The sequence below is a fragment of the Schistocerca serialis genome, chromosome 1 (genome assembly GCF_023864345.2).
Source record: "Schistocerca serialis cubense isolate TAMUIC-IGC-003099 chromosome 1, iqSchSeri2.2, whole genome shotgun sequence".
NCBI classification, from domain to species: domain Eukaryota; kingdom Metazoa; phylum Arthropoda; class Insecta; order Orthoptera; family Acrididae; genus Schistocerca; species Schistocerca serialis.
In genome coordinates this window covers 263,647,943-263,672,866 of record NC_064638.1, presented here as the reverse complement: position 1 = coordinate 263,672,866, position 24,924 = coordinate 263,647,943, and the positions used below count along the sequence as shown (strand labels likewise).

The 24,924-nt window shown below is 38.5% G+C and overlaps 1 protein-coding gene across 2 annotated transcripts in view; it reads right to left on the bottom strand.

Annotated features, from left to right (window-relative positions):
• The window catches only part of LOC126467509 (AT-rich interactive domain-containing protein 4B-like), a 162,078-nt gene that overhangs the window by 90,526 nt on the left and 46,628 nt on the right, over positions 1-24,924 (bottom strand). For both annotated transcript variants that reach the window (XM_050096468.1, XM_050096467.1), the window contains exons 4-5: positions 13,417-13,510; positions 7,593-7,761 (exon numbers count right to left, since the gene is read on the bottom strand). In XM_050096468.1, the coding sequence (XP_049952425.1) occupies positions 7,593-7,761; positions 13,417-13,510 (263 nt within the window). The remainder of the gene's footprint in view (positions 1-7,592; positions 7,762-13,416; positions 13,511-24,924) is intronic.

The following is a 24,924-nucleotide window of genomic DNA, read 5'->3' as shown; positions in this document are numbered from 1 at the left end:
ACAAGTATTTTCTGTTTCTATTATTGTTTTTAAGTTTTTTAAATTGTTTGTATACCACACAATTACAAAACTTCAGAATATACAACATTTTCCATTTTTCTGATACTGTGTGGTAAGAGTAGGAGCTGGCTCTCTGAACTACCAGCTCATGAAAGGGCAACATACAACTCGGCTCCCCTCCACGCACGCGCGTGGCTTAGAATTTCCCGGCACTTTAGAAAACGAAACTCAGGGAGGAAAACCATGTTTTGGAAAGTTCTTTAATGTGCGGCAACATATACGCGCGCACACACACACACACACACACACACACACACACACACACACACAGAGAGAGAGAGAGAGAGAGAGAGAGAGAGAGAGAGAGAGAGAGAGATGCTAAAACAATTCAAACGTATTTGAATATCTAACATAGAGCCTTGCTTATTGTTAATGTAAACGAAACCTTAAAATGAATGCGTACATCAGTTGAGATCACTGGTGTACGAGTTGTGAGAGCTACCTCTCCAGCTGTTGAACATGAGGATAGTAGCTTTCTTATAGTTTTAATCTGGGAACAGATACCATTACAAAGTTTTGGAGGGCTGTGCAGTAGTATTACAGGAATGCTGACTTTAAACCTCATACTGTGTGGTGGAAAGCCAGCTGGATTCATTGTATTTAAAAATTTGTGTGGAAACAGAGTTGCATTTTCAGTGGTGATTACAGTATCAATTAACTGGTTTTCTTTATCTTCACCTATTACTTTTTCCAAAATATCATTTTTATTTCAGGTGCTGAAATGTTTCAGGGTGTAACAACTGCTCTTTCACAAAGCCAATGGTATGGATTTTGTACCAGATTGACATTAGGATCAACTTAAGAAATTAACCAATCCAGGGTGTATACGTGGGCAAGGAAAAAAAAATTTCCGGATTTTTCCCGGATCTCCCAGTTAAAAATACACTTTCTCCCGGGCGGGAAACACTTTCTCCCGGGCGAAAATACACTTTTTCCGTGTTAAGTGACAGTATACGTTCCCTCGGAGCAGTAAAATTTATCAATCATTTGAATGGTTATGGTTTTATACTGTGGCTTAGAATTTCCCGGCACTTTAGAAAACGAAACTCAGGGAGGAAAACCATGTTTTGGAAAGTTCTTTAATGTGCGGCAACATATACGCTGCATATTTTTGTATTATGAAAGTATAAATTCGCATGTTACTTTCCGAAACATTGAAATTGGAATTGCAATGCGCTTTTGTAAGCCAGTCATAGCTCATGTCATGTGATTTCGCTAGCTGATGACGGCGGATATTCATAGCATAGGTCAAGTGACGTAGTCAGCCAACAGCATCACAGTAGCGCAAACACACAAACAGGAAAAGTTAATGGTTTAAATTAATATACACTGTTTCGAGAGAAAAAGCAAAGTTTTCATTTTTAATATTTGTTGCAAAGATGAATAAGCTACAAGAGAAACTAAGCTTTCACATATAATGTTGACGTTTCCTGCGCGTTTTACACTTTACGATGTCACATAAATGTGCCAGTAAAATGTTTAATACGAACATATATCTCTGATCTTCTGGGCTCGAAATTCTTCTAAATGGCTTGTCATCAAAAAGTTGATTTTTTAATGAGAGTCAAACTCTCTGTGATTTAATAAATTCATCGTACATTCTTGCACATAATTCATCTTGCGTAAAAGGAAATTTACTTTGAAAATAACGCTTTTCAAACCACAATTCGCAATATTTTCCCAAGATCTGTTACAAATAGATTTGTTCCAGCAGTTGCCAGAGAGTGCAACATACAAGGCATCCCCGCACTTGCGCAGCTACGATGACGTAGGGAGCCTGTATGTTCGTATGAGTAAAACATTAAAAGATCTTACATTATGTCATAAAAGAAACAAGACATCAGAGGATACTCCACGAGAGTCAGAATTTCTTGAACCATACTGAAATGAATAATTTGCATTAAAGTGCACATTCGTATGTCCAGATTCCTAGTGAAGTAGGCCTCGATCTAATATTAACCTTTTCAGTGTTGTTTTCGGGATGTAAATTTTCTTGGAGTACCAGTACTGTATTGTCTCATGTTTGTTTGTTTATTATGTCATAATGCCATACGTGGTAGAAGATGAAAACGTGCGCTTGAAATGCAGTGAACAGTTGAAACTAGCCAATAGTGTGGAATTAAACACTGCGTTTGAAACAAACTGGCTGCCTCAGCGGAAAAGATAAATAAAAGCCGAATTTCTTTAGCAAAGAGACAAAAATAACTTCATATTTATGCAAGGTAATTATTGCTTGACTGTCAGAAAGGTGGAAATAAAATTAAATCTGGAACTAACAACATATTGTAGCCTTCGATAATTATGTGGATGTATTTTAATTCACTTGATAGCTCCCAGCCACAGAAATCACTTTTCTTTCCATTTGACCTGAGAGCAGTAAACGAAGAGGAAACAGCAAAATCACTAAATGTAAACACAGGTCACATGGATTTACGATATTTCGAACCGGGGCAACACTATATGGCACGACATTACCAAGTTCCTCACTGGCACACATATAACTACACTCATATGATATTGTTTTATTTCCAATATTGAATAATTGTAATGTAAACTGAATATCACCATATTCAAGGTGTACTCATGTTAGTTCCATACAGGTCATGATTTAAAATGGGCCTTGATAACTTGTCTTTTAGGTATAACTGTCAAAGTTTGCTGAAAATCACCATAAATACGAAAGTTAAGCCACCTATCAATTATCATATCATCTACGATCTCTTAAGAGTACAATCGATAGCTTCAATAATATTGTGTTTACAATAGTTGTTTAAAAAATATGTATAACCTATGTCCTAATAGTATAGAGTACAATTTTAGTTTTTGGGATAATGTGCAGTAAAAGTTAGTAATAGAGCACATACAACTGACCACAGCATGGATAAACCGGTTGGGCTCATCAGTATGGGAGGTACGACAGAAATTTCTCCACCTGCTGTATCTGTGAAAATAGTAGTTTCAATGACATTATTTCACATAGTTTTAATGTGTGGAGTGGTAGCATTACGAAGTTTTGAATTATTCAGGTTGGATTGTAGTATTCCAAACACAATACAGAGGTTTTCTGTCACAACTGATTGCAAGAAGAAACGTGAATAGCAAATTATCACAACACAGCAGATCATTTTCTTTCTTCCATTAGGTTATAGCAGAAAAATGGTAAATTTTTGTTTAAGGGAGGATGTAATTGATTTTGGTCCAAAAAATTATTTTTCAAAATTGTATTTTCTTGATATACAGTCTAATCCATGTAGTGTGTGAATTTTATCATGATAGCAGCTTTAGAAAGGCCTTTAAATTGTTAAACTGATTAACTCTGCACTGGCAGCCGCTCGCACCTCTTCCGATATTTGGGAAACTGCTTGCTTCAGCAGAATTTTTGTCAATGTGAAGGCTATTTTCTTTCAATACCTTTGGCTGACATCTATATCTCTGGCTGACAACTATATCTTTGACTAAAAACTTTCTTGCATGTGGTTTATTTACATTTTGACAATAATAACACATATTAATAGGTTGAAGGTTGAATTCACAAACCTTTAGGTGGAAGTTGTGATTTATGCATAATGGGTGGTGGATAAACTGTATTTAGGAAATGGAGGTTTCATGGAAATCGGTTTACCAACAAAAAAGAGGAAATAGCTTCAGCATCAAAACGTAGGACAGGAGAATTGTACAAGTGCATGAATGATGTTGATATGGATTCCACTGGACTCACACTTATTGATTTAGAGCTTCTCTGCCAGGCTATGAAGTTTTCATGTTCATGTGTTAGCTGCAAAAATACGGAATGCATGATTGTTGTTGAGGAAAGAAGAGTGGGAATAGCTTGTGATTTTGAATTAATTTGTAATTCGCGTGGCTATGAATTTTCATTTTCATCCTTAAATAACGGACACTGGACACTGGTACCTATGAAAGCAATTTTAGGTTAGCATATGCTCTGAGATGCCTTGGACAGGGCAGGGAAGGAGGTAATTTATTGTGTGGTTTTCTGAACATGCCTCCACCTTGTGCAAGGTTTAAAAAAATAAATAGATGTCTGATGCTGTATGTGATACTGCCAAAGTTTCTACAAAGAAAGAAAAGGAGGAACTGGTGGAAATAAACCAAAAAGAAACAGATCCTGGGGTAGATATTTATGACAGTGAATCTCCTACAAATGTTGCTAACCTGTGTGTGTCAGTAGATAGGACTTGGATGAAAAGGGGTCGCACATCTCTGTACGGAGTTGCATCTGTTATTGGTATTGACTCAGGTAAAGTTTTAAAGGTAGAAATTATGTCCAAATACTGCCACTAGTGTGCAACAAGGAAAATGTCAAACAATGAAGACAGTGAGAAACTGTGGCAAGATAAGCACGCAATAGAATGCTACAAAAATTATAGTGGCTCAAGTGGGGGCATTGAGGCTGCTGCAGTTGTGAAGATGTTTTCCATATCTGAGGACCAGTATGGTGTTAGAAATACTAAATACCTTGGTGATGGGGACTCCTCTTCATTCAAAGCTGGAACAGATAAAAATCTGTACAATACAACAATAGGAAAGTTGGAATGTGTTGGCCACATTCAAAAGACGCTTGGTGGTAGGATTTGTCACTTGCTGAAAGAGAAGAAAGGTGAAGTACCTGAGGATGGAAAACCAATAGGAAGAAAAGGCAGCCTTACTTTGAAAGAAACTGATTCTCTTCAGTTCTTTTATGGGAGAGCTATCAGGAAAAACACACACAATTTAGAGGCAATGAGGCATGCTGTGTGGGCAATTTTTTTCCACAAACTATCCACCGACCAAACACCAATGCACAATCTGTGTCTGAAAGACGATTGGTGTAAGTTCAACAACAGAAATGAGAAGTATTCATGTGAACACTCATTACCAGAACCTGTTATGAATGCAATTAAGCCCACATTCAGGTTTCTAGCAAACACTGATTTATTGAGGAAGAGACAAAATGCAAATGAAAGCCTCAATAATTTAATTTGGATTAGATGCTCAAAAAGGACATTCTGTGGACTTTAAGTACTCAAAATAGGTGTCTATGATGCAGTTTTATGCTACAATAATGGAAATAATGACAGAATTGAAGTGCTGAAGAGAGTTGGTATACATCGTGGTGTGTTTACAACAAAACTCTTACACCATTGACGAGAGCAGCGTCAAGAAAACTAACAGATCAGTGCCTTGCCTGCAAATACGAGCTAGGCCGATTCAAAGAGGAGAGAAGAGAAACTTGGAGGATTTAGAGTGTCAGTATGGAGGATTTTAAAATTGAGGTAAGCTTATTACATGTAGAAGTATGAGAAGAAAATCTTTGAACCTCATTTTCTCTGTTTTTCATTTTTTACATTATCAGAAACCTTTTCTCAGAAAGAATATGCGACAATGCTATGAAATTTTCAGAAAATGTTCGCAATGTGTTGCTGTCTCCCTGAAACTAAAAAATACGAGATCCTGCAATAGCATCCTGATTTTCAGATGATTGTGTATTGAAAAAAATGTTAATTTTGGATGTGCAAATTTAAACATTCTGTTAATGATACAATTTGTACCAGAAATTAATAACTGTACTTCAGTGGTCTTATAACCTTCTCAAGACATTACAATAAAATTTTCAGGTGAATTGCATGGTTAGAATTTGAGTTATGGCTTTCAATAAAAAGACAAAAAAAAATTAAAAATTCCAATTTCTCACAAAATATTAATCCTGCATATTTTATAATATTTTTCCATTACAACACAACTCTTTTGCTTTACACATGCAAATTTTAGATTTGTACATTAATTAAAATGACTAACAATTTTTTAAATAAAAAATATACAGCCTATGTTTGACTGCATGTTTATTAGTGTGCTGTGTAAAAATTTGAATAAATCAGTCAAGAATTAAGATTTTTGCTTAGGTATAGAAGAGAGATAAAATAATTAACAATATTTTAGACGGAAGAGTGCAACTAACCAGTCCCTAAAACAAGAAACAATGAATCTCACAACTGTCAACTTTCTGAAGAGGACCAATATTCAAGATGTGATTGTACATTCCAAACAATAACAGGAGAAATGGTACAATATGTTATTTCGAGCTGCACGAGTTACTGCCCCTTCCACTTTCTTCCTTGTTTGGTAATGTCGGTAACATACTTAACAGCAACACTGACACCAGTGAAAGTTCAGACATCCATTCAAATAAAGTAATGCTCATCATCTCAAAATGACAGGTTTTCAGGTCAATTCACAATGGACATAATGGAACGGAATATCAAAACATTACACAGTGGCTTTTAAACAGTAGTATTCATAAGTCTGTTAACAGCATGGGACACAGTTCAATATCGTCAACATTTGCTAGCACTGGAAGGGAAGCTATTCTTGAGACATTCATTCATATTATTGTAATGTATTTTGTGCATGAGTGTGTCCTCAGTCTATGTTGTATTATTTTATTTTCATTACACTGAAAGGATTTGAAGAAGAGTTGATATTTTCCTATCAGTTTTGCTTCATAAGAGAGATTCATTATCTTAAAGTAAAAATGCTTTCACAACAAAGGAAATGCCTACATTATATGAACACACACACACACACACACACACACACACACACACACACACACACACACAGATATATTATATATATATATATGCGGATGGATATGTGCGAGTGTATACCTGTCCCCCCCCCCCCCTCCCAAGGTAAGTCTTTCTGCTCCCGGCATTGGAATGACTCCTTACCCTCTCCCTTAAAACCCACATCCTTTCGTCTTTCCCTCTCCTTCCCTCTGTCCTGATGAAGCAACCGTGGGTTGCGAAAGCTTGAAATTTGTGTGTGTGTGTGTGTGTGTGTGTGTTATTGTTTCTATCAATGTACCAACACTTTCGTTTGGTAAGTTATAGAATCTTTGTTTTTAGATATATTTTTCCCACGTGGAATGTTTCCCTCTATTTTATATATAGTTAAAGAAACTGTTTCTTTCCCAACATCTGGCAATCAGAAAGAACAGAAGGCGCAAAAGATAAAACAAAAAGGTGCTACGTACACACACACACACACACACACACACACACACACACACACAAAATGTGGAACAAATAAATGTTGGAAGATTTTCCTTTGTCAATGATTTTGCTGCAGCCATTATTAAATTTTACTATCTTGATAGTCCCTTAATGCTGTAAATATACTGTGACTTTTTGTAAGACACATGATCCCTCATGACCTGCCTTTAATTATTCCATACTATGCTGAGTGTTGTGACATTATGTTAAAATTCTTTCTAATGTGAACACATAATGAAATGGTGCTGTCCGATTTCATTTCATTCCATGAAAGTGTGATAGGTGAGTCATTATTTTATTTGTTAGCTCCCTCTAAGTAACATAAATATCCAACACAATATGGGCTGTTGCTGAAATCTTTTACCCACACAGTAACCAAAATTTATTATGGTAACTTACTGCAGAACATACTTATTTGTCACAGAACTTAATACTATGATAATAGCTCAATGGCAGCAGAAGCAGTAGCTATAAACTCACTGTGCCTGGCGACTTCTTCGACCCTTGCGGCCTCCAATGACAGGATTACCAAAATGCTCAGGATGCGTAAGAGGCAACTGATCCAGAGTTTCACTTTCCGCAAAGTGTCTACCACTCTTTAAACATAATGCACTTCGCCTCAATGTGGTGATATCCCCATCATCAAATACTGTAAAACAAGTACATTTATTAGTCAAGTGGGGTATACTTATGTAAGATCTTGAAACATAAAGAGTGATGGGAAAAAAAGATTATGACATACAGACTGTCTCTCAATAATATGAACATTATTCAACTGCATCAAACAGCTTATACTCACATTAACTCAACAAACAAACTTGTTACCTGAATAACTGTATGAACTTTAATAATTGGAGCAGAGGAAACTGTATAGCCTTTATTACACAGGGTGTATACACAGACAAAGAAAAAAAAAATTCCTGATTCCCAGTTAAAAATACAATTTTCCCTGGGTGAAAATAAAAATTTCCGAGGTGAAAATACACTTTCTCCGCATTAAGTGTAAAGTATACTTTCCACCGCAACTGTAAAACTTGCCCATCCTTTGAACGGTAAAGGTTTTATGTAGTAGCAAAGAACTTCCTGGCACTTTAAAGTGGGGGGGGGGGGGGGGTGTTTAATAAGTAAACAAAACCAAAAAAAATTATGAAAAGGATAGTTGCTACTAACAATATAGCGGGAGATGCTGAGTCACAGATAGGCACAATAAAAAGGCTGTTACAATATAAGCTTTCAGCTATCACGGCCTACGTCAAAAACAGACTACACACACACACACACACACGCACACGCACGCACGCACGCACACACGCACGCACACACACACACACTGCATCCTCTGGCAGCTGAAGTCACACTACGAACAACAGTAGCAGTGCATTTCTTCCATCTCAGCATTTCTTCACATTAACTATTCCTTTCTTCAGTCAGTTTCAGTTTTCTACATCTTTCTTTTTTGACCTGTCAATTTTTCACCACCCCCTCCTACCTCTGTTACATACATTAACTTTTTTCACTCTTATTAACTCATTTATGATGTTTTCGCAGTAATCTCTCTCTTGCACATTATCCTGCCTTCCATCTTTAAACTATCGGGTTTTCAAATCTCGTTAAGTGCAGTCCCCAACAATCAGTTTTTCCTTCTCATCTCATCCAGTAAGTCTCTCCCAAAAGGGATTTCTAGGTGACTTTTCCAAACTCTGCCCCTTTCCCTACACCTCTCTATCCCTTTTTCTTCACCCCTCTTCCTTCCACTTCAATTCTTCTGCTGGAAGAACGAGCCACTGTCTCCAAAAACTTCAATCAGTAAAACCTTTTTTTATACCCGTGTTCTCCTGCCACCGCTTGGTGAGTAGATTTTTTTATCTATAAAATTACATTATATTGTATAAAGTATAAATGTGAATTCCAGCAAACACAGTACATCAATTCCTGAAGCTTTGAAACTGAGATTGCAATGCACCCTTGTCAGCCAATCACAGCTCACATCACATGATATCGCCAGTCAATGACGGCAGATATTCAGAGCATAGGACACGTGATGACAGCCAATAGCAACATCACTATCAAGTAGTACGAACTCAAAAATAGGAAAAGTTAATGGTTTAAATTAACACACATAAGAGGATAGGTACCAGAAAAGCTAAGCCTGCACATATAGTACTGGTCCTTTTTCGCTCGTGTTATTCTTTAAGATATATCAAACAGAAATGTGCCACTAAAATTTTAAACAATGACATAGATATCCACTCTTCTGGACCCAAAATTTTTCCGAGTAGTTGGTCATCAAACTGTTAAGGTTTGAAACAGAGTCTATGCTCCACGACTTAAGAAATTCATTGCACATTCTCACACATATCCTAATTCATCTTGTGTAAAAGTAAATTTACTTTGAGGTAACACTTCTTACACCATCATGCATAATATTTTTCCACAACTTGTTAGAAATGTCAACAGTTGCAACATCAGCCTCACACAAAGCAGTTTGTTGTTACAAAGTATTGTACTGTCTTCATCCCAATGTATCAAACATTTTGCTGCCAGTATGAGATTGTGTGCCCACTTTGTTTTGTTGTTGTAAATGGCACATTTTTGTTGTCTTTAAGTTTTATTTTCCCCTCTTATGTTTTATTGCTGCAGTATTATTCTGCAGTTGCGGGCTGGAGTAAAATTCTTTGTTAGAGTATCAGTTCTTACCAGCCAAAGTTACAAAAAATTAACTGAAAAGTAAAACAATTAAAAATTTCCCGATTTTCTCTTGGATGAAAAATTTTCCAGGTTTTTCCCGATTTCCCGGTTGTCCTGGGGCATGTACACCCTGTCATATGCCATGTTGAGAAAACCATTTTGAAAGGCATATGGTTCACCAGCTCTCACTCTTTCTCATAAACTGTAGTTTCCGCGACTTATTAATCACCAGCATCATAGCAACATTTCATACAGTATACCCAAAAACTACAGGTTGTCCTAACAAGAGCACAATCTAAACCAAGAAGGAAGGAAACACAGTGGAACTATTAGATGTAAAACAGAAAGGCTATGTCTATCAGAGAGTACACTATAGCACATGTTTACAAGGCATGCAATAAAAGCAGAAAGCAATGACAAACTACAGCTGACTCAAATTATGAATTTCAAGCAAAATAAGGATGCTGAAAGTATCGAACAATGAAAAATCCAGGATGAAATGTAACAGTATTATGAAAAGGAAAGTTGCTACTCACCATGTAGTAGAGATGCTGAGTCACAGTTAGGCACAACAAAAAGACTGTCACCTTACTTTATTTTTGACAGTCATTTTGTTGTGCCTATCTATGAATCTGCATCACTGCTATACGGTGAGTAGCAACTTTCCTATTCATCATATTTATGCTGAAAGTATGAATTTCCAGCAAAATGAGGATGCTGAAAGTTTCAAGGAACTTTATATTTTCTGGGTCCCCTTACAGGAAACAGTGACTACATGAAACGAAAGGAGACAATAATAGTGTAACAATGGAAAGTCCAGATTGAAATATCAACACTGTTAAAAAGTGGATAAATTGCTACTCTTCATGAGGGTGACATATTGAGTTGCAGACTCGAGCAATGTAAAGACATTTAGTTTTCAGCCAAAGTCTACTTCAGAAAAGAAAACAAGCACATGTTCACACAAGAAAACACACCTCACATGCACAATCACTATCTCCAGCTGCTCTGGCCAGGATACAACTGTCACTTTGAACAAAAGCAGCAATCTGGCAGGGGGACAAGGGAAGGGGGAGGGATATCAGAATATGAGAGAGGGTGCAAAGATGCACTGTCTGGTGGAGTGTGCAGGGCTAAAATGGCAGCAGGCGAAGGCTGACAGGTGCAGCATCAGGAAACTTTGGAGGGGTGTTTTTGGCAGCTAAGGAAAAGGAAGTGGAAAAGGAGAGAAGGGGAGAAAGACTTGTGTGTGAGTTGGCAGAGAACTGCACACAATGAGTGTGAGGGGATGTGGATTGAGGGGAGAGTAATAGGACAGAGGGTGTGGACACTGTCTATTAGACGGAGTGGGAACAGTAGGTTACCATAGGTTACGGCCGGGATAATTTTGGGTGCAGTTCAGAAAAGCTGATGGTGGAAGGGAGGATCCAAATGGCTCGGACTGTGAAGCAGCCAATGAAATCAATATGTTATGTTCAGGTGCACATTGTGGGTCCATTTTACTCTTGGCCAAAAGTTTGGCAGTGGCCTTTCATCCTGGTGGACAACTGGTTGGTTGTCATACCAATATAAAAAGCTGTGTAATGATTGCAATAGAGCTGGTATATGACATGGCTGCTTTCACAGGTGGCCTGGTCTCTGATGGGGTAGAATAAGCCTGTAACAAGACTGGAGTAAGAACTTATAGATGAGTGGATTTGATAGATTTTGCATCTGAGTCCATCCACTGTGGCAAGAGGGCTGGGATTGGGAGTGGCATAAGGATGGACTACGAAGTTGTGGAGATTGGGTAGGCAAAAGGAAACCACTTTAGGAGGATTGGGAAGGAGCTCGCGTAGGATGTCCCTCATTTCAGGGCATAATGATAGGTAACCAACGCCCTGGTGAAAGAGGGGGTCCAGTTCCAGTCTGGGTTGGTATTGGATGACGAAGGACGTACGTCTTTGTAGCTGTCTTTGGGGGTGGTCTGTATTGATGATGCATTGTGAAAGAACACTGGAAATCTGTTTGCAACTAGGTCTGGAGGATAGTGCTGCCAGTGAAGACGCTGGTGAAACTTTCAACGTACTGGAAAAGGAAGTTCTTGTCACTGTAGATATGCCTTCCTCTGGAGCCAGGCTGTATGAGAGGCATTTTTCATTGTGGAAGGAATGGTGAGGTGTGGATGGAGCCATCAGTGATGAGATAGTCAACATACAGGACCTCTCTCCCATATAGGTTGGCGGCCCAGAGACAACAACTCCCTTGCCCAATGTGGATAGAGATGTGATCAAGGAGGTGGCCAACATATAGCAAATCCTTCTATGCAGCCTGGCCACCATGGGATGGGCAAAAACTCCTTTGCGCAGTATGCTGAACCTCTCACAAAGGCTGTTACAGACAGGCAATATCCCCAAGACCCAGTCCACAGACAGATTTCCCATGCCATATCACCACAGACCCCCATCCCCAATCCACCCACCACTTCCAGTCCTATCACAGGCTTACCCTACCCTATTAGAGGGAGGGTCACCTGTCAAAGTAGCCATGTCATATACCAGCTTTGCTACAATCATTGCCCAGTTTTCTCTATTAGTATGACTAGCAGCAAGCTGTCCACATGGGTAAATGGCCACGGCCATACTATGGCCAAGAATGTAAAATGGGCCCACCCCTGTGGCACAACATGCAGCTGAACATAACATGCTTGATTTCAATGGCTGGTTCACAACCTGGGCCATCTGAATCCTCCCATCCACCGCTAGCTTTTCTGAACTGTGCATGTGAGAGTTATCCTTGTGAAATTATCTCAGACTCAACATTTGGTAACCTACTGTTCCCATATCTTCCGTCTACCCAACTCATGTCCCCTCACCCTCACTATGCACCGCTCTGCCAACACACCCATCAATCTTTCCCCCTTCTTTTCCTCTTCCACATCCCATTCCTGCCATGCCTCCCCCCCCCCCCCCCCCTCCCTCGTCCACAGCCTCTTGATGCTGCACCTGGCAGTCTTGCCCTGCTACCATCTAGTTACTGCACAGTGTCTGACAGTGCTCTTTGCAAACCCCCTCCCGGATTGCTACTTTCGTTCAAAGTGACAGTTGTATTCTGAACAGAGTGGCCAGAGACAACGGTCATGTGTGCTTTCTTGTGTGAATGTCTGTGTGATTTCTTTTCTAGTCTGAAGAACATTTTGGTCGAAAGCTAAATATGGAATAGTCTTTCTGTTGTGCCTGTCTGCAGCTCAACATGTCATTTGACAGTAGTAGCAATCTGTCTTTTCCAAAATATTGCCAATAATGATTCATGTGATCATAAAGTACCAACACAAAAACAGCAGTGGGAAGTAACAAACATACACTAAACCACAAAAACAATACAACAACAAATTTCACGAAGCAGCAACCAGCAGTAGTGTCTAGAATTCTTGTTTTTTTGTTAACTACATATGAAACTAGTAAATCTTAACTTTTGATTTAACTGATATCAGAGTATGCTGCTGTTCCACTGTATAGTATACAATGGTAAAGATAAAGCCATAATAAAAAAAATCAAAAGTGATCTCACTCATTGCAGGGCAAATTTACATTAAATATTATATCCTATGCATCATAATTAGGAGTACAGAACTTACCGACTGTGTACTGACTGCAATCCTGAATCTTAGTAATTGTGGCTTCTAGTTGTTCTTTTCTTTCAGGATGCTTTACTTCACATACAGCTCCCACCTGCAGCAATATTGGACAAAATAAAATTTATTATTTAGAATCAAAAGAAATACAATGATTAACTGCTATGTAAAGTTAACTAAGAATTAACAATTCACTTGGGTTCAACATCTCAACAATTTCCAACGACAGGTCCAATGTAGCTGTCCTCTGCAAGGCTCTTTATCTCTGCATGACTATAGCAGCCTGCATCCATTTGAACCTGCTTACTGTATTCACCCCTTTATCTCCCTCTGGCAATTTTACCCCATGCACTTACCCTCCAACACCCTACCAACAATACTTGCTGCCTCAGGAAGTGTCCTATCAACAAATCCCCTTTTTTAGGGATGTTGTGCCACAAATTCATTTTTCCCAGTCCGATTCAGTATCACTTCATTTGTTATTCAATCCACCAATCTAATCTTCAGCATTTTTCCACAGAAAATTATTTCAAAAGCTTCTGTTCTATTCCTGTCTGAATTGTTTATCATTCATGTTTTGCTTCAAAACAGTGCTTACACCCAACACACACACTTTCAGAAAAAGACTTCCTAACACATAAATTGATATTAGATCCTCTTTTTCATAAATGCTTTTCTTGCTATTGCGAATCTGTACGTTAAATCCTCTCCACTTTATCACTAATCAATTATTTTACTATCCAAATAACAAAACTCAACAACTGCTTTTAGTTTCTCATTTCCTAACCTAATTCCATCAGTGTCACTTGATTTAAATTGATAACATTCCATTACACTTGTTTTACTGTTGTTGATATTCATCACATAATCTCCTTTCAAAACACTATCTACTCCGTTAAATTGTTTTTCCAAATCCTTTGCCACATCTGACAGAATTACAATGTCATCAGCAAACTGCCAGGTTTTTATTTCTTCTCCATGAACTTACAACTGAATTCCCACAATTCTCCTTTGCTTTTCTTGCTCAAGGTATACATTGATCATTATCAGGGAGACTTAACAATATTGTTTCACTCCCTTCTCAACTACCGCTTCCCTTTCACGCATCCCTGCTATCCTTAGAATTTCAAAGTGTGTAATCCGATCAACATTGTCGAAAGCTTTCCCTAAATCTACAATACTACTGATAGAACTTCAAAAATGTAATACAGGCCACTTTGTCAAAAGATTACCCTAAATCTACAAATGCTAGAAACCTAGGTTTGGCTTTTTTCAGCCTATCTTTTAGGCTAAGTCTTAAGGTCAGTATTGGCTCACATGTTCCTACATTTCTCTGGAACCCAAACTAATCTTCCCAAGATCTGCTTCTGAAAGTTTATCTATTCTTCTGTATACAATTCATGTCGATATTTATAACGTAGGGAAAGACAGATTGCTACTTACCATAAAGAAGGTAAGTAAAGTTGCAGACATGCACAATTAAAAGACACTTACACAAAGTTTTTGGCCAGAGCCTTCATCAGTAAGAGAGACACACACATCATTCTCTCTCTTACTGACGAAGGCTGTGGCCGAAAGATTTATGTAAGTGTTTTAATTGTGCCTGTCTGCAACTTGATGTGTCTTCTTTACGGTTAATAGCAATCTATCTTTTCCTACATTTTTGATATTCGTACCTGGAATTTCCAGGTCAATATTTTGCAGCTGTGTCTTACAATACTGATGGTTCTGTCATATTCACTTGTTTTCTATGGAATGGGAACTAATATACTCTTTCTTAAGTCTGGGAGTGTTTTGCCTGTCTCATATATCTTGCACAGCGCGTGAAATAGTTTTATCATAGCTGGCTCTACCAAGAATCTTAATAATTCTGAGGGAATGTCGTCTGTTACATGAGCCTTTTCCTACTGAAGTCTTTCAGTGCTCTGTCAAATTATTCTTGCAGCAACATTCCCCATCTTGTCTTCACCTACTTCCTCTTCTATCTCTAGAACCTTGTCCTCCAGTTTGTTTGCCTTAAGTCACTCTTTATATTCGTTCCACCATTCAGCTTTACCTTCTTTACTTAGTGCTGGCTTGATATTCATACAGGTGCTTCTCTTTTTCTCAACAGGTCTGTGTTTTTCTACAGACAGCATCTATCTTTCCCTTATATATATGCATTACTCTTACAGTCTTGGATTGTTTCCTCTAGCCATTACTGTTTAGCCATTTTGCACTTCTTGTCCATCATCTTTTTTAGATGTCTGTATTCCCTTTCCTGTGCATCATTAGCTGCAATTTTATGATATCTGCTTTCGTACATTAATTCAATATCTCTATCATTATCCCAGGATTTCTACTGAACTTTAAATTTTTCCATATTTGATTCTTTGCTGCATTCATCATTTTGTATCTCACGGCTACCCTTACATCATCTACTGTGTTCCTTAGCCCTGTTTCATTCCAATATCTCCTGATTCTCCCTCAAACTCTCGACAGCCTCTGGTTCCTTGAATTTACCCATATCCCATTTCCTTAATTTCCAAACTTCCTGCCATTTCATTCGTTTCAGTCTGTAGTTCATAACTGATAAATTATGGTCAGAGTCCACGGATATGTCATACTGTTTAAAATTGGGTTTCGAACTACTGATTTACTATATAATCAATCTGAAATGTGCCAGTGTATCCAGGTCTCTTCCATGTATATAATCTATTTTCATGATTCTTAAACCAAGTGATAGCAAAGACTAAATCAGGCTCTGTGCAAAATTCCACCAGTCAGTTTCCTTGTTTATTCCTCTTCCCCAGTCCATGTTTTCTACAGTTTTTTTCCTTTTCTTTCTTTTTATAATACTGAATTCCAGTCATCTATAACAAATTTTCATTGCCTTTAACTAACCGAATAATTCTCTTTATCCCATCATACATTCTTTCAATCTCTTGACCATGTGCAGAGTTAGCATACGAGCTTGTACTATTGTAGTGGGTGTTGGTTTCGTGTATATCTTAGCTACGATAATGCATTCACTATGCTATTCATCGTAGCTACCAACACGCCTACTTTCTTACTCATTATTAGGACTACTCACGTATTACCCCATTTGATTGTGTGTTTATAACCCTGTACTGACCTGAACCCAAGTCCTGTTCCTTCTCCCACTACAATTCACGAATTCCAACCACAACTTCAACCTATCTTCTTCTTCCTCTTCTTCTTCTTCTTCTTCTTTTTTTTTTTAAAAAAATCTCTAACCTACCTACCCAACTGAAGGATCTAACATTCCACACACTGACCTGTAAAATGCCAGTTTTGGCTTTCCTCATGACATTCTCCAAACTAGTCCCTGCCCCGAGATCTGAATAGGGGACTACTTTACCTCCAGAATATTTTCACCTAAGAGGATGCCACTAACAACCAACATCAGGAAACACTACATGCCCTTGGGGGAGGTGAGAGACCGGGGGGAAGGGGGGGTGGGTGGGGGGGGGGGTGGAGTTATAGCTGCCATTTCCATTTGCTTTTAGCTGTACCCTGTAGCAGCATAGCAAAGCTATGTTAGTTAATGTGACAAGGCCATATCAGTTAATCATCTGGACTGTTGCCCCCACAACTACTGAAAACGCTGCCCCTTATCAGGAGCTGTGTGTTAATCTGGCCTTTCCGGAGATACCTCTCCATTGTGATTGCATCTATGATACGATTACCTTCTTCATTGAGGCACATGAACCACCCCACCTCGGAAAGGTCTGCAGTTCACAGGAAGCGGGAGGTGTGGAAACTATCCCTCAGTGTACAGAAAGGATGTACTATATTCCACGCTTTTGCCTGTGATGGCAGTCCAAATAAAATTATTAAGCATGTCTCACGGTTCCATCCAGTCACTTGTTGACCAGTCTGGTGTGGTCACTGACAATAGCAAAACAAAAGCCGAAGTTTTGAATTTCACATTTAAGGAATCATTCTTGTAAGAGAATTGTACAAATATACTGTCATTTGACCATCAAACAGACTCTGGTACAGACAACATCATAATCAGCATCCCTGGTATGGAGAAACAACTGAAAGAGTAGAAAACAAATAAGTCACCAGGTCCAGATGGAATCCAAATTCAGGTATCTACAGAGTAGTATACAGCACTGCCACCTTACCTAGCTTACATTTATTGCAAATCTCTCGCCTGGCGCAAAGTTCCAAGTGACTGGAAAAAAGCGCAGGTGACTCCGGTGTATAAGAAGTGCACACCAACAGACTCATAAAATTACAGACCAATATCCCTACCATCGGTTTACTGGAGAATCCTTGAACACATTCTCAGTTTGAATGTAATAAATTTTTTTGAGACAGAGAATCTTATGTACACATATAATCATGGTCGCAGAAAGCACTGCTTGTCCAAAACTCAGTTTTCCCTTTTTTCATTATGAACAGCGAACTATGGAAGAAAGGCAACAGACAGATACTGTATTGCTAGATTTCGGGAAAGTCTTTGACACAGAGCCCAGGATGTTGACCTTGATGAGCGTTCATTCAAGACAAGAAGTGACTCAGGGAAGTGTGATAGGACCAATGCTGTTCTCTATACATAAATGATTTGGGGAAGTGGGTGGGCAGCAATCTGCGGTTGTTTACTAATGATGATGTGGTGTATGGTATGGTGTCAAAGTTGAGTGACTGTAGGAGGATACAAGATGACTTAGACAAAATTTCTATGTGGATGAGTAGGAAAAATAAACCTGTAATGTTAGGACACAGCATTACTAGTGTCCTGCTTGACACAGTCACATCATTTAAATATCTGGGTGATATGAAGTCAAAACAAACATGTAAAGCTCGAGTGTTTGGGAACCGTACCATATTAGATTAAAGGAAGCCATCAAAGCAATTCAGAAGCAGGCTGCTAAGTTTGTTACTGGTAGGTTCGAACAACATGCAAATGTTACGGACATGATTCAGGAATTCGAATGAGGAGTCCTGGAGGGGAAGTGACATTCTTTTCGAGGAACACTAGTGAGAAAATTTATAGAACCAACATTTGATGCTGATTTCAGAACAATTCTACTGCCTCCAACATACACTGCACTTAAGGACCACAAAGATAACATATGAGAAATTAGGACTCATACAGTGGCATATAGACAGTTGTTTTCCCCCCTCTCTCCATTTACGAGTGGAAAACGAAAGGAAATGGTAGTTCCAGTACAGGGTACCATCCAACACATGCTGTACAGTGGATTTCATAGTATTGATGTAGATGTACAATGATTAACCTTTGCTATGGTAAATATGACATGTCCACAACTCAGAATTCTTTTCACTTCATGATATAATTAAATATTTCTAAGAACCGCCTTATGACAGAAAAACAGATAAATAATCAGTGTAAAAAAATTAAGTGGAATACAAGTTGAACGAAGAAAAGGTACACTGCTGCCCATTAAAACTGCAACACCAGGATGGATAGCAAATAAGTAAATTTTACTTATTAAACAATGAAAAATCCGTCTACTGTTGACAAAGGCCAATGGTCGAAAGCTTTAAATGTGTCTTTTTGTGGTGCCTATCTGCGACTCAGCATCTCCGTTATATGGTGATTAGTAACTTTCCTTTTATAAACTTTGCTTATTGTGTGTATACAGTAAATTTATGGATGGTTTGCGTGTTTACACAGTATGAAATTTAGTAGACAGAGCTGTCATCATCTGCGCAACAAAGGCTCTAACCCAGCTGGGCATGAGTCGAACTGAGTATAGATAACAGGTACAGATACCTCACTCCATGCTGCTTCAGCTATATGACAAGAGTTCATCAATTGCCGTGGCTGGCAAGCTGCAGCATGTCAGCCTCTTGGAAATTCACATTTCAATCTCTCTAATGGCCGAGATCTGAACGATGTGCTGGACCCATAATCACATCTCTCTAATGGGTGAGATACCATAACAGTGTTTTGGCCAGCAGCACAACTGAACACCCTCTGCATCAAGGTAGGATACGACAGCAGGGGCAACATGTAGTCTTGTATTATCTCGTCAAAAGATATGTTGAAGATAAGGCACAGCCACTGGCCTTAAAATGTCAAAAGGTAATGCCTGCTGTCCACATTACTAGGTTTGGGAACCAGAAGTGGTGGTGATGTGCAATCAATGCCATTAAATACAATCACATGAAAGGTGCTGGGCCTGTGAGGAGGAGGAGGAGGAGGAGGAGGAGGAGGAGGTGGAGGTGGTGGTGGTGGTGGTGGTTTGGGGGGGGGGGGGGAGGGGGTTGGATAAATTTTGCAACATTAATTCCTTCTTGTGGATTCCATCCATTGTGACGAATGGAGAAGTCAGAACCATCTAAAGAGACAATGTAGTGTCATTCATGTGTCCAGTATTGACATTGGACACATCACTGATGGCTTATTCTCTGTAACTATGGTCATTGTGCTTAACAGTAATTGGCATTCCAGACGTCATCTCTAATTCTGTGTGTTAGGTTCTCTTGCTGTATACAAGACCATCTCCTGACCCTAAGTATGTGACACGACTGTACAAATGGTTCAAATGGCTCTGAGCACTATGGGACTCAACTGCTGAGGTCATTAGTCCCCTAGAACTTAGAACTAGTTAAACCTAACTAACCTAAGGACATCACAAACATCCATGCCCGAGGCAGGATTCGAACCTGCGACCGTAGCGGTCTTGCGGTTCCAGACTGCAGCGCCTTTAACCGCACGGCCACTTCGGCCGGCTCACGACTGTACAATCTGCACAGTTGGGCAAAGGGCTGCCAAGATTGTGCATGTCATTGAGTTTGCTTTCCTGAGGGCATTCACTACATATTCATATGACTGACATGGAATCCCGACCAAAAAGGACAGCAATATCATACACTGATAAGCCACAGCCTCAATATGTCACAGCTCTGCTGCTCTCAAAAACCAACTCTCTCCTCCTCCTTTAGCTGTCCTAACATCATCTTTTCATAAATAACCTCCATTCAAATGTGATTTCTAAATGGGAATTCTGTCATTTAATTCCTTGTACACACAACGTGTGGTGTTACTCCTACCTGCTTTGTGTGGGTGTGCTGAAACACTAAACATTTGCATAGCCAAGCATGTAGTACACATTAGGCATATGCCTAATTAATATTTGTTAGCTGCCAGCTTCATGGTATTGTTTTAATTTTAATGGCCAACAGTATAAATGCCACAGATCAAAGTACCCCATAAATGATAAACTTACTGTCACAAGACACTCTACAGTAGGCCTACTTCAAAACAGACATAACATAGAACTCCTACCACCAACTAGAAATTTTTGGCAACCTATTATATTTTGCAACAACATTTTTGAATTTTCTGAATATTTTACCACAGAGTAAAGATAACATGCATTTTAACAGCCTTCTGAATATCCACACTAAAGAATACACTGTACTCACTAACAATTGGCATGTGCAAAACAGCACATCATGTTCTCCCCATGTCCCATCAAAGTTGCTACTTTTACAATTTTGATTAGAAATGGAGGAAATTAGGATTTTTCAAAGATGATGAGTTCTATAGCCACAGGCTCTGGAGAAAACAATTCAGCATCGATTTATTTTTTTGCAATACCTGTACTACACCACAGCACACAATACTGATTTCTGATAGGTTAAATTAAAAAGCAGCCTCACTGCAACTACAGAGAATACGGGAAATTAATGTGTTGCAAAAAGCATAAGTGAACTAATTTCAAGGGTGAAATCTCTATCAAAGTGATTAAAATTAAGTACTTGTGTGTGTTCATATTTTTAACCGATAAGTAATACTTCTATGACATAAATTTACGCTATCATTAGCTCACAGGTAAAGCTTCACTTTGTCTCTACATAATTTGTATTTTCTAGAAACAATCGACAGAAAATGGTGCACAGTAACTTGCTCTCAACGAACGAAATCCTTAATTTCGTATTAGGCCTATACATATGACAACCAAAATGTTGTGCTTATGCGAATTTTTGAGAAATTTAAATAATGTTTACGCTGAAGCCACAACCGAACAGCGGCGCTCAATTAAAGGCTGGGGGGGGGGTTAGCAATCAGGGGGGGCGGGGGTAGCAATCGAGGGGGGGGGATAGCAATCAAACATAAAACATAACTCAGTTGCCGTCACGTCTTTACATGTGATAGTATGGAGAAAAGAAAATAGACAACGTCTGATATATGAACTAGAGATTAAACGTTTTTCTAGATGTTCTCCCAACAAAATAAGAACGGAATCAGACTGTAAAAATAAATGAAGTTCACAGATTTATGTTGTAAGAATTAAACAACGCAAAATGAAAATGCGGTGACCCAAAAAATCTTCAACAAAATGAGCGACTCCATAGTAATTGTGCCAGCTAAAAAATATAATTTATATATACTATTTCATCAAAACATAAGAGGCGGCCTATTTGCCGCATCCGCGGCACGAATTCGAAAAAGATGTAAAAAAAAAAAATTAAAAAAAAAAAATAACGGACACGAACGTCAACGGGGTATGGAGGGAGGGGGGGGGGAGGAGGTACCGTTAAGTGTATTATAATCAATAAGACTAAAATATAGAGAAGAATTTCTCGTATTCAGCCGCAATGTCACGAAGAGAAAATCGTAATTAATCCGGGAAACTAGCACTCATCGATTACAACAATGCAATGAGACATACCTTCAAAACTACAATCAATTAAAGCAAATAGCACGTGGCGTAAGAATGCAAAGAAAAAGTTTTGAAAATTTTTGACGATAGTAACTAAATGACATCACAAGAATTAGAAAACGTGGATTTATTTTAATACAATGAGATAATTACTTATATGACAAGTTACACGAGTTTACTGTGTTTTTAACTCAAGACGAAATAGCTGCAATAACATTAGCTAGACTGTCTTATGTAGTCCTAAAATACTTCGCAAATGACGTGTGCAAAAAGATCCATCATTGTTGAAGCATGTAGACAGCGAAAAGGAATGTTTAAAAAAAGCATTCTGACATGTACGTGTGCTACAGAGGGTGTTTACGACATTATTGAAATGGCGACGAATTGCCGAGCAGTAGCCAACAAACGGAGCGTATAATGCGTAGTGTCATTACGTGCGGACTCAAGATGGCGCTTCCAAACACATTACGGCATGTTTCACTGCAATCGATACGGTTCTCCGACAGCTGCTGTGATAAACTAATTTAGGATTAGTCATGTGAAGGTGGTTACTTGTTCTTTGCAGAAGTCATGCAGCCAATGTAATCACTTCACTGTTGCGAACAAGCTAGTAACAAAATGTTATTTCCATTTAACTGTTGCTGGCTAATACATACGAGAAAAGAAGCACTCGTAATGAACTTTTTTCTGTTGTTACTATTACGCAGGTGACTATACAAATCAGGTGGGGGAATGCAGTAGCAGCCCTAATAATGAATGAGAACATGGAATGCGGGGAGCTAGTACAGTGAACGCATTCTAGTAGCCTAGAGAGCCAACCACAATATGACAAGTTCCTATACGGAACAACTCCGCAGTTGAAGAGACGAATAATGTACAGCGAAGAAAGATGAAGAAAATTTATTCAAGTTTTTTGAAAGAGTGAACTGCTATTTGATTGTGTACTGTATTAGTAGATCTTCTGCACTACCGGTATCCTGTTTTCGGCTTTTATACCGTTATCAAGTGCAAAGCTAAAAGTTATTACACCAGTATTATTCATTGTACTTGATAATGACATAAAAGCCAAAATCTAGCTAGTACAGAATATAGTGGTGGTACTCAGTCAAATGGCAGTTTACTCTTTCAAAAGATTTTGCAAGATTGTGGCTCAATACCGTTGAGAACTTTATATTCAGATAGTTGAGGCGGACGAAGATTTAATTGTGTTGGAAGAATAGAGTTCTTTAAGAGGAAAAGAAGGAAACATGGTAGGAGGAAGTCAACTGGGAGGGGGGGGGGGGCAATTTAATCATTGTCATCATGAAAAGATTGCACATGTGGAAGAAAACTGAAGGCACCAGAAGGTTTCTGATAGATTATATACAACCAGATATCAAAATGAAACTGCAAAACATTTTCATGTGCAGGTATGATCTCTGACCATAATTAATTAACAATGAACTGCAGACCAAAACTGAAGAAAAGTAAGAAATTAAGGGTGTGGGACCTGCTTAAATTGAAAGAACCAGAGACTGCTGGAAATTTCAAGAGAAAGCATTAGGCAGTGTGTTACCTGTACTGAAAAAGTGAAGGCAGAACAACATTAAATAGGCAAGATGACAAGCCCTAGTAGAAATCCTTGGACAGCACTTTGTACATCCAATATAACTGAAACGAGGAGGAAACAAAAAAATTCTACAGGGAATGATGGCATCCAGAAAGCACGACAGATGAAATGCAAAAATGGCATAATCCATATCACTACAGGCAAGGGGATTACCTTCACAGTCTGTGATGTTATTGAATTTAGCATATGTTAAAATTTAGAAGTAAGACACATTTTTTGTTTTCTCCAAAAAAATTCCTGCCCCTAGAGAAAAGCAATGAAGTTGCGAATCTTAGAAATTTTTTAAAAAGCTGTATCTCTATAACAGTTCTAGATATTCTGTTGGTTTTTTTTTTTTTAATGGTTCAAATGGCTCTGAGCACTATGGGACTTAACATCTGTGGTCATCAGTCCCCTAGAACTTAGAACTACTTAAACCTAACTAACCTAAGGACATCACACACATCCATGCCCGAGGCAGGATTCGAACCTGCGACCGTAGCAGCCGCGCGGTTCCGGACTGTGCACCCTTTTTTTTTTATTTGAAAGATAATTTGTTTACAATTACAATGGTACCCTCCATTCGGACATATCTGTCAAAGTTCTTTCACTGTTGCCTTTGAATTTTATTTATAATTTACAGAAAAAATTGTTTTCTGTTGATTAGTACCATGTAGTACAACATTCTCTGTAAATGAGAGCTTCCAGCTTTAAGTTGCACAGGTTTTATTTTAAAAAATCATTTTTTTGTAACTTTCAAGGGTAATCTGTGTCTTCACTGAAGTTGTTTCTTACTAATTTCTTTGTTACACTGTTTATTTCTATTGTATTTGTTGCAGTTATTTCTTGCACTTTGTGGTTTCTTGTCAGTTTCTTTGTCATGGTTGTTCATTGCAAGTTTCTGTATTGTAGTTGTTCTGTGCTAATTTGTTTACTGAAGAGGCTTCTAAGAAATCTGAGACCAACAAGGGAGTTCTGTGTTTTCGTGAGTAATTTTCCATTTGACACAGTTGCAGTGTGTTATGCGAAAAGGACTGTTTGAAATGTCTTCCGACTGGGGCCACAGGAGAGTGAAGTTTGGTGACTATCTGCATACCCATAAAAGACTGATACATAAGACAAACAAAAAACAGACCTTGTTCAGGTTGGGAATAAGTGTTCTCATTTGAAGTCTGTTTCAAAGTGAAGATGTTTCCAGCTATGACTTTTTGTGTTCTAAATTTTTTAACAGAATAACAATGATAGTATCTGAACAAGGTAAAGCCTCCCATG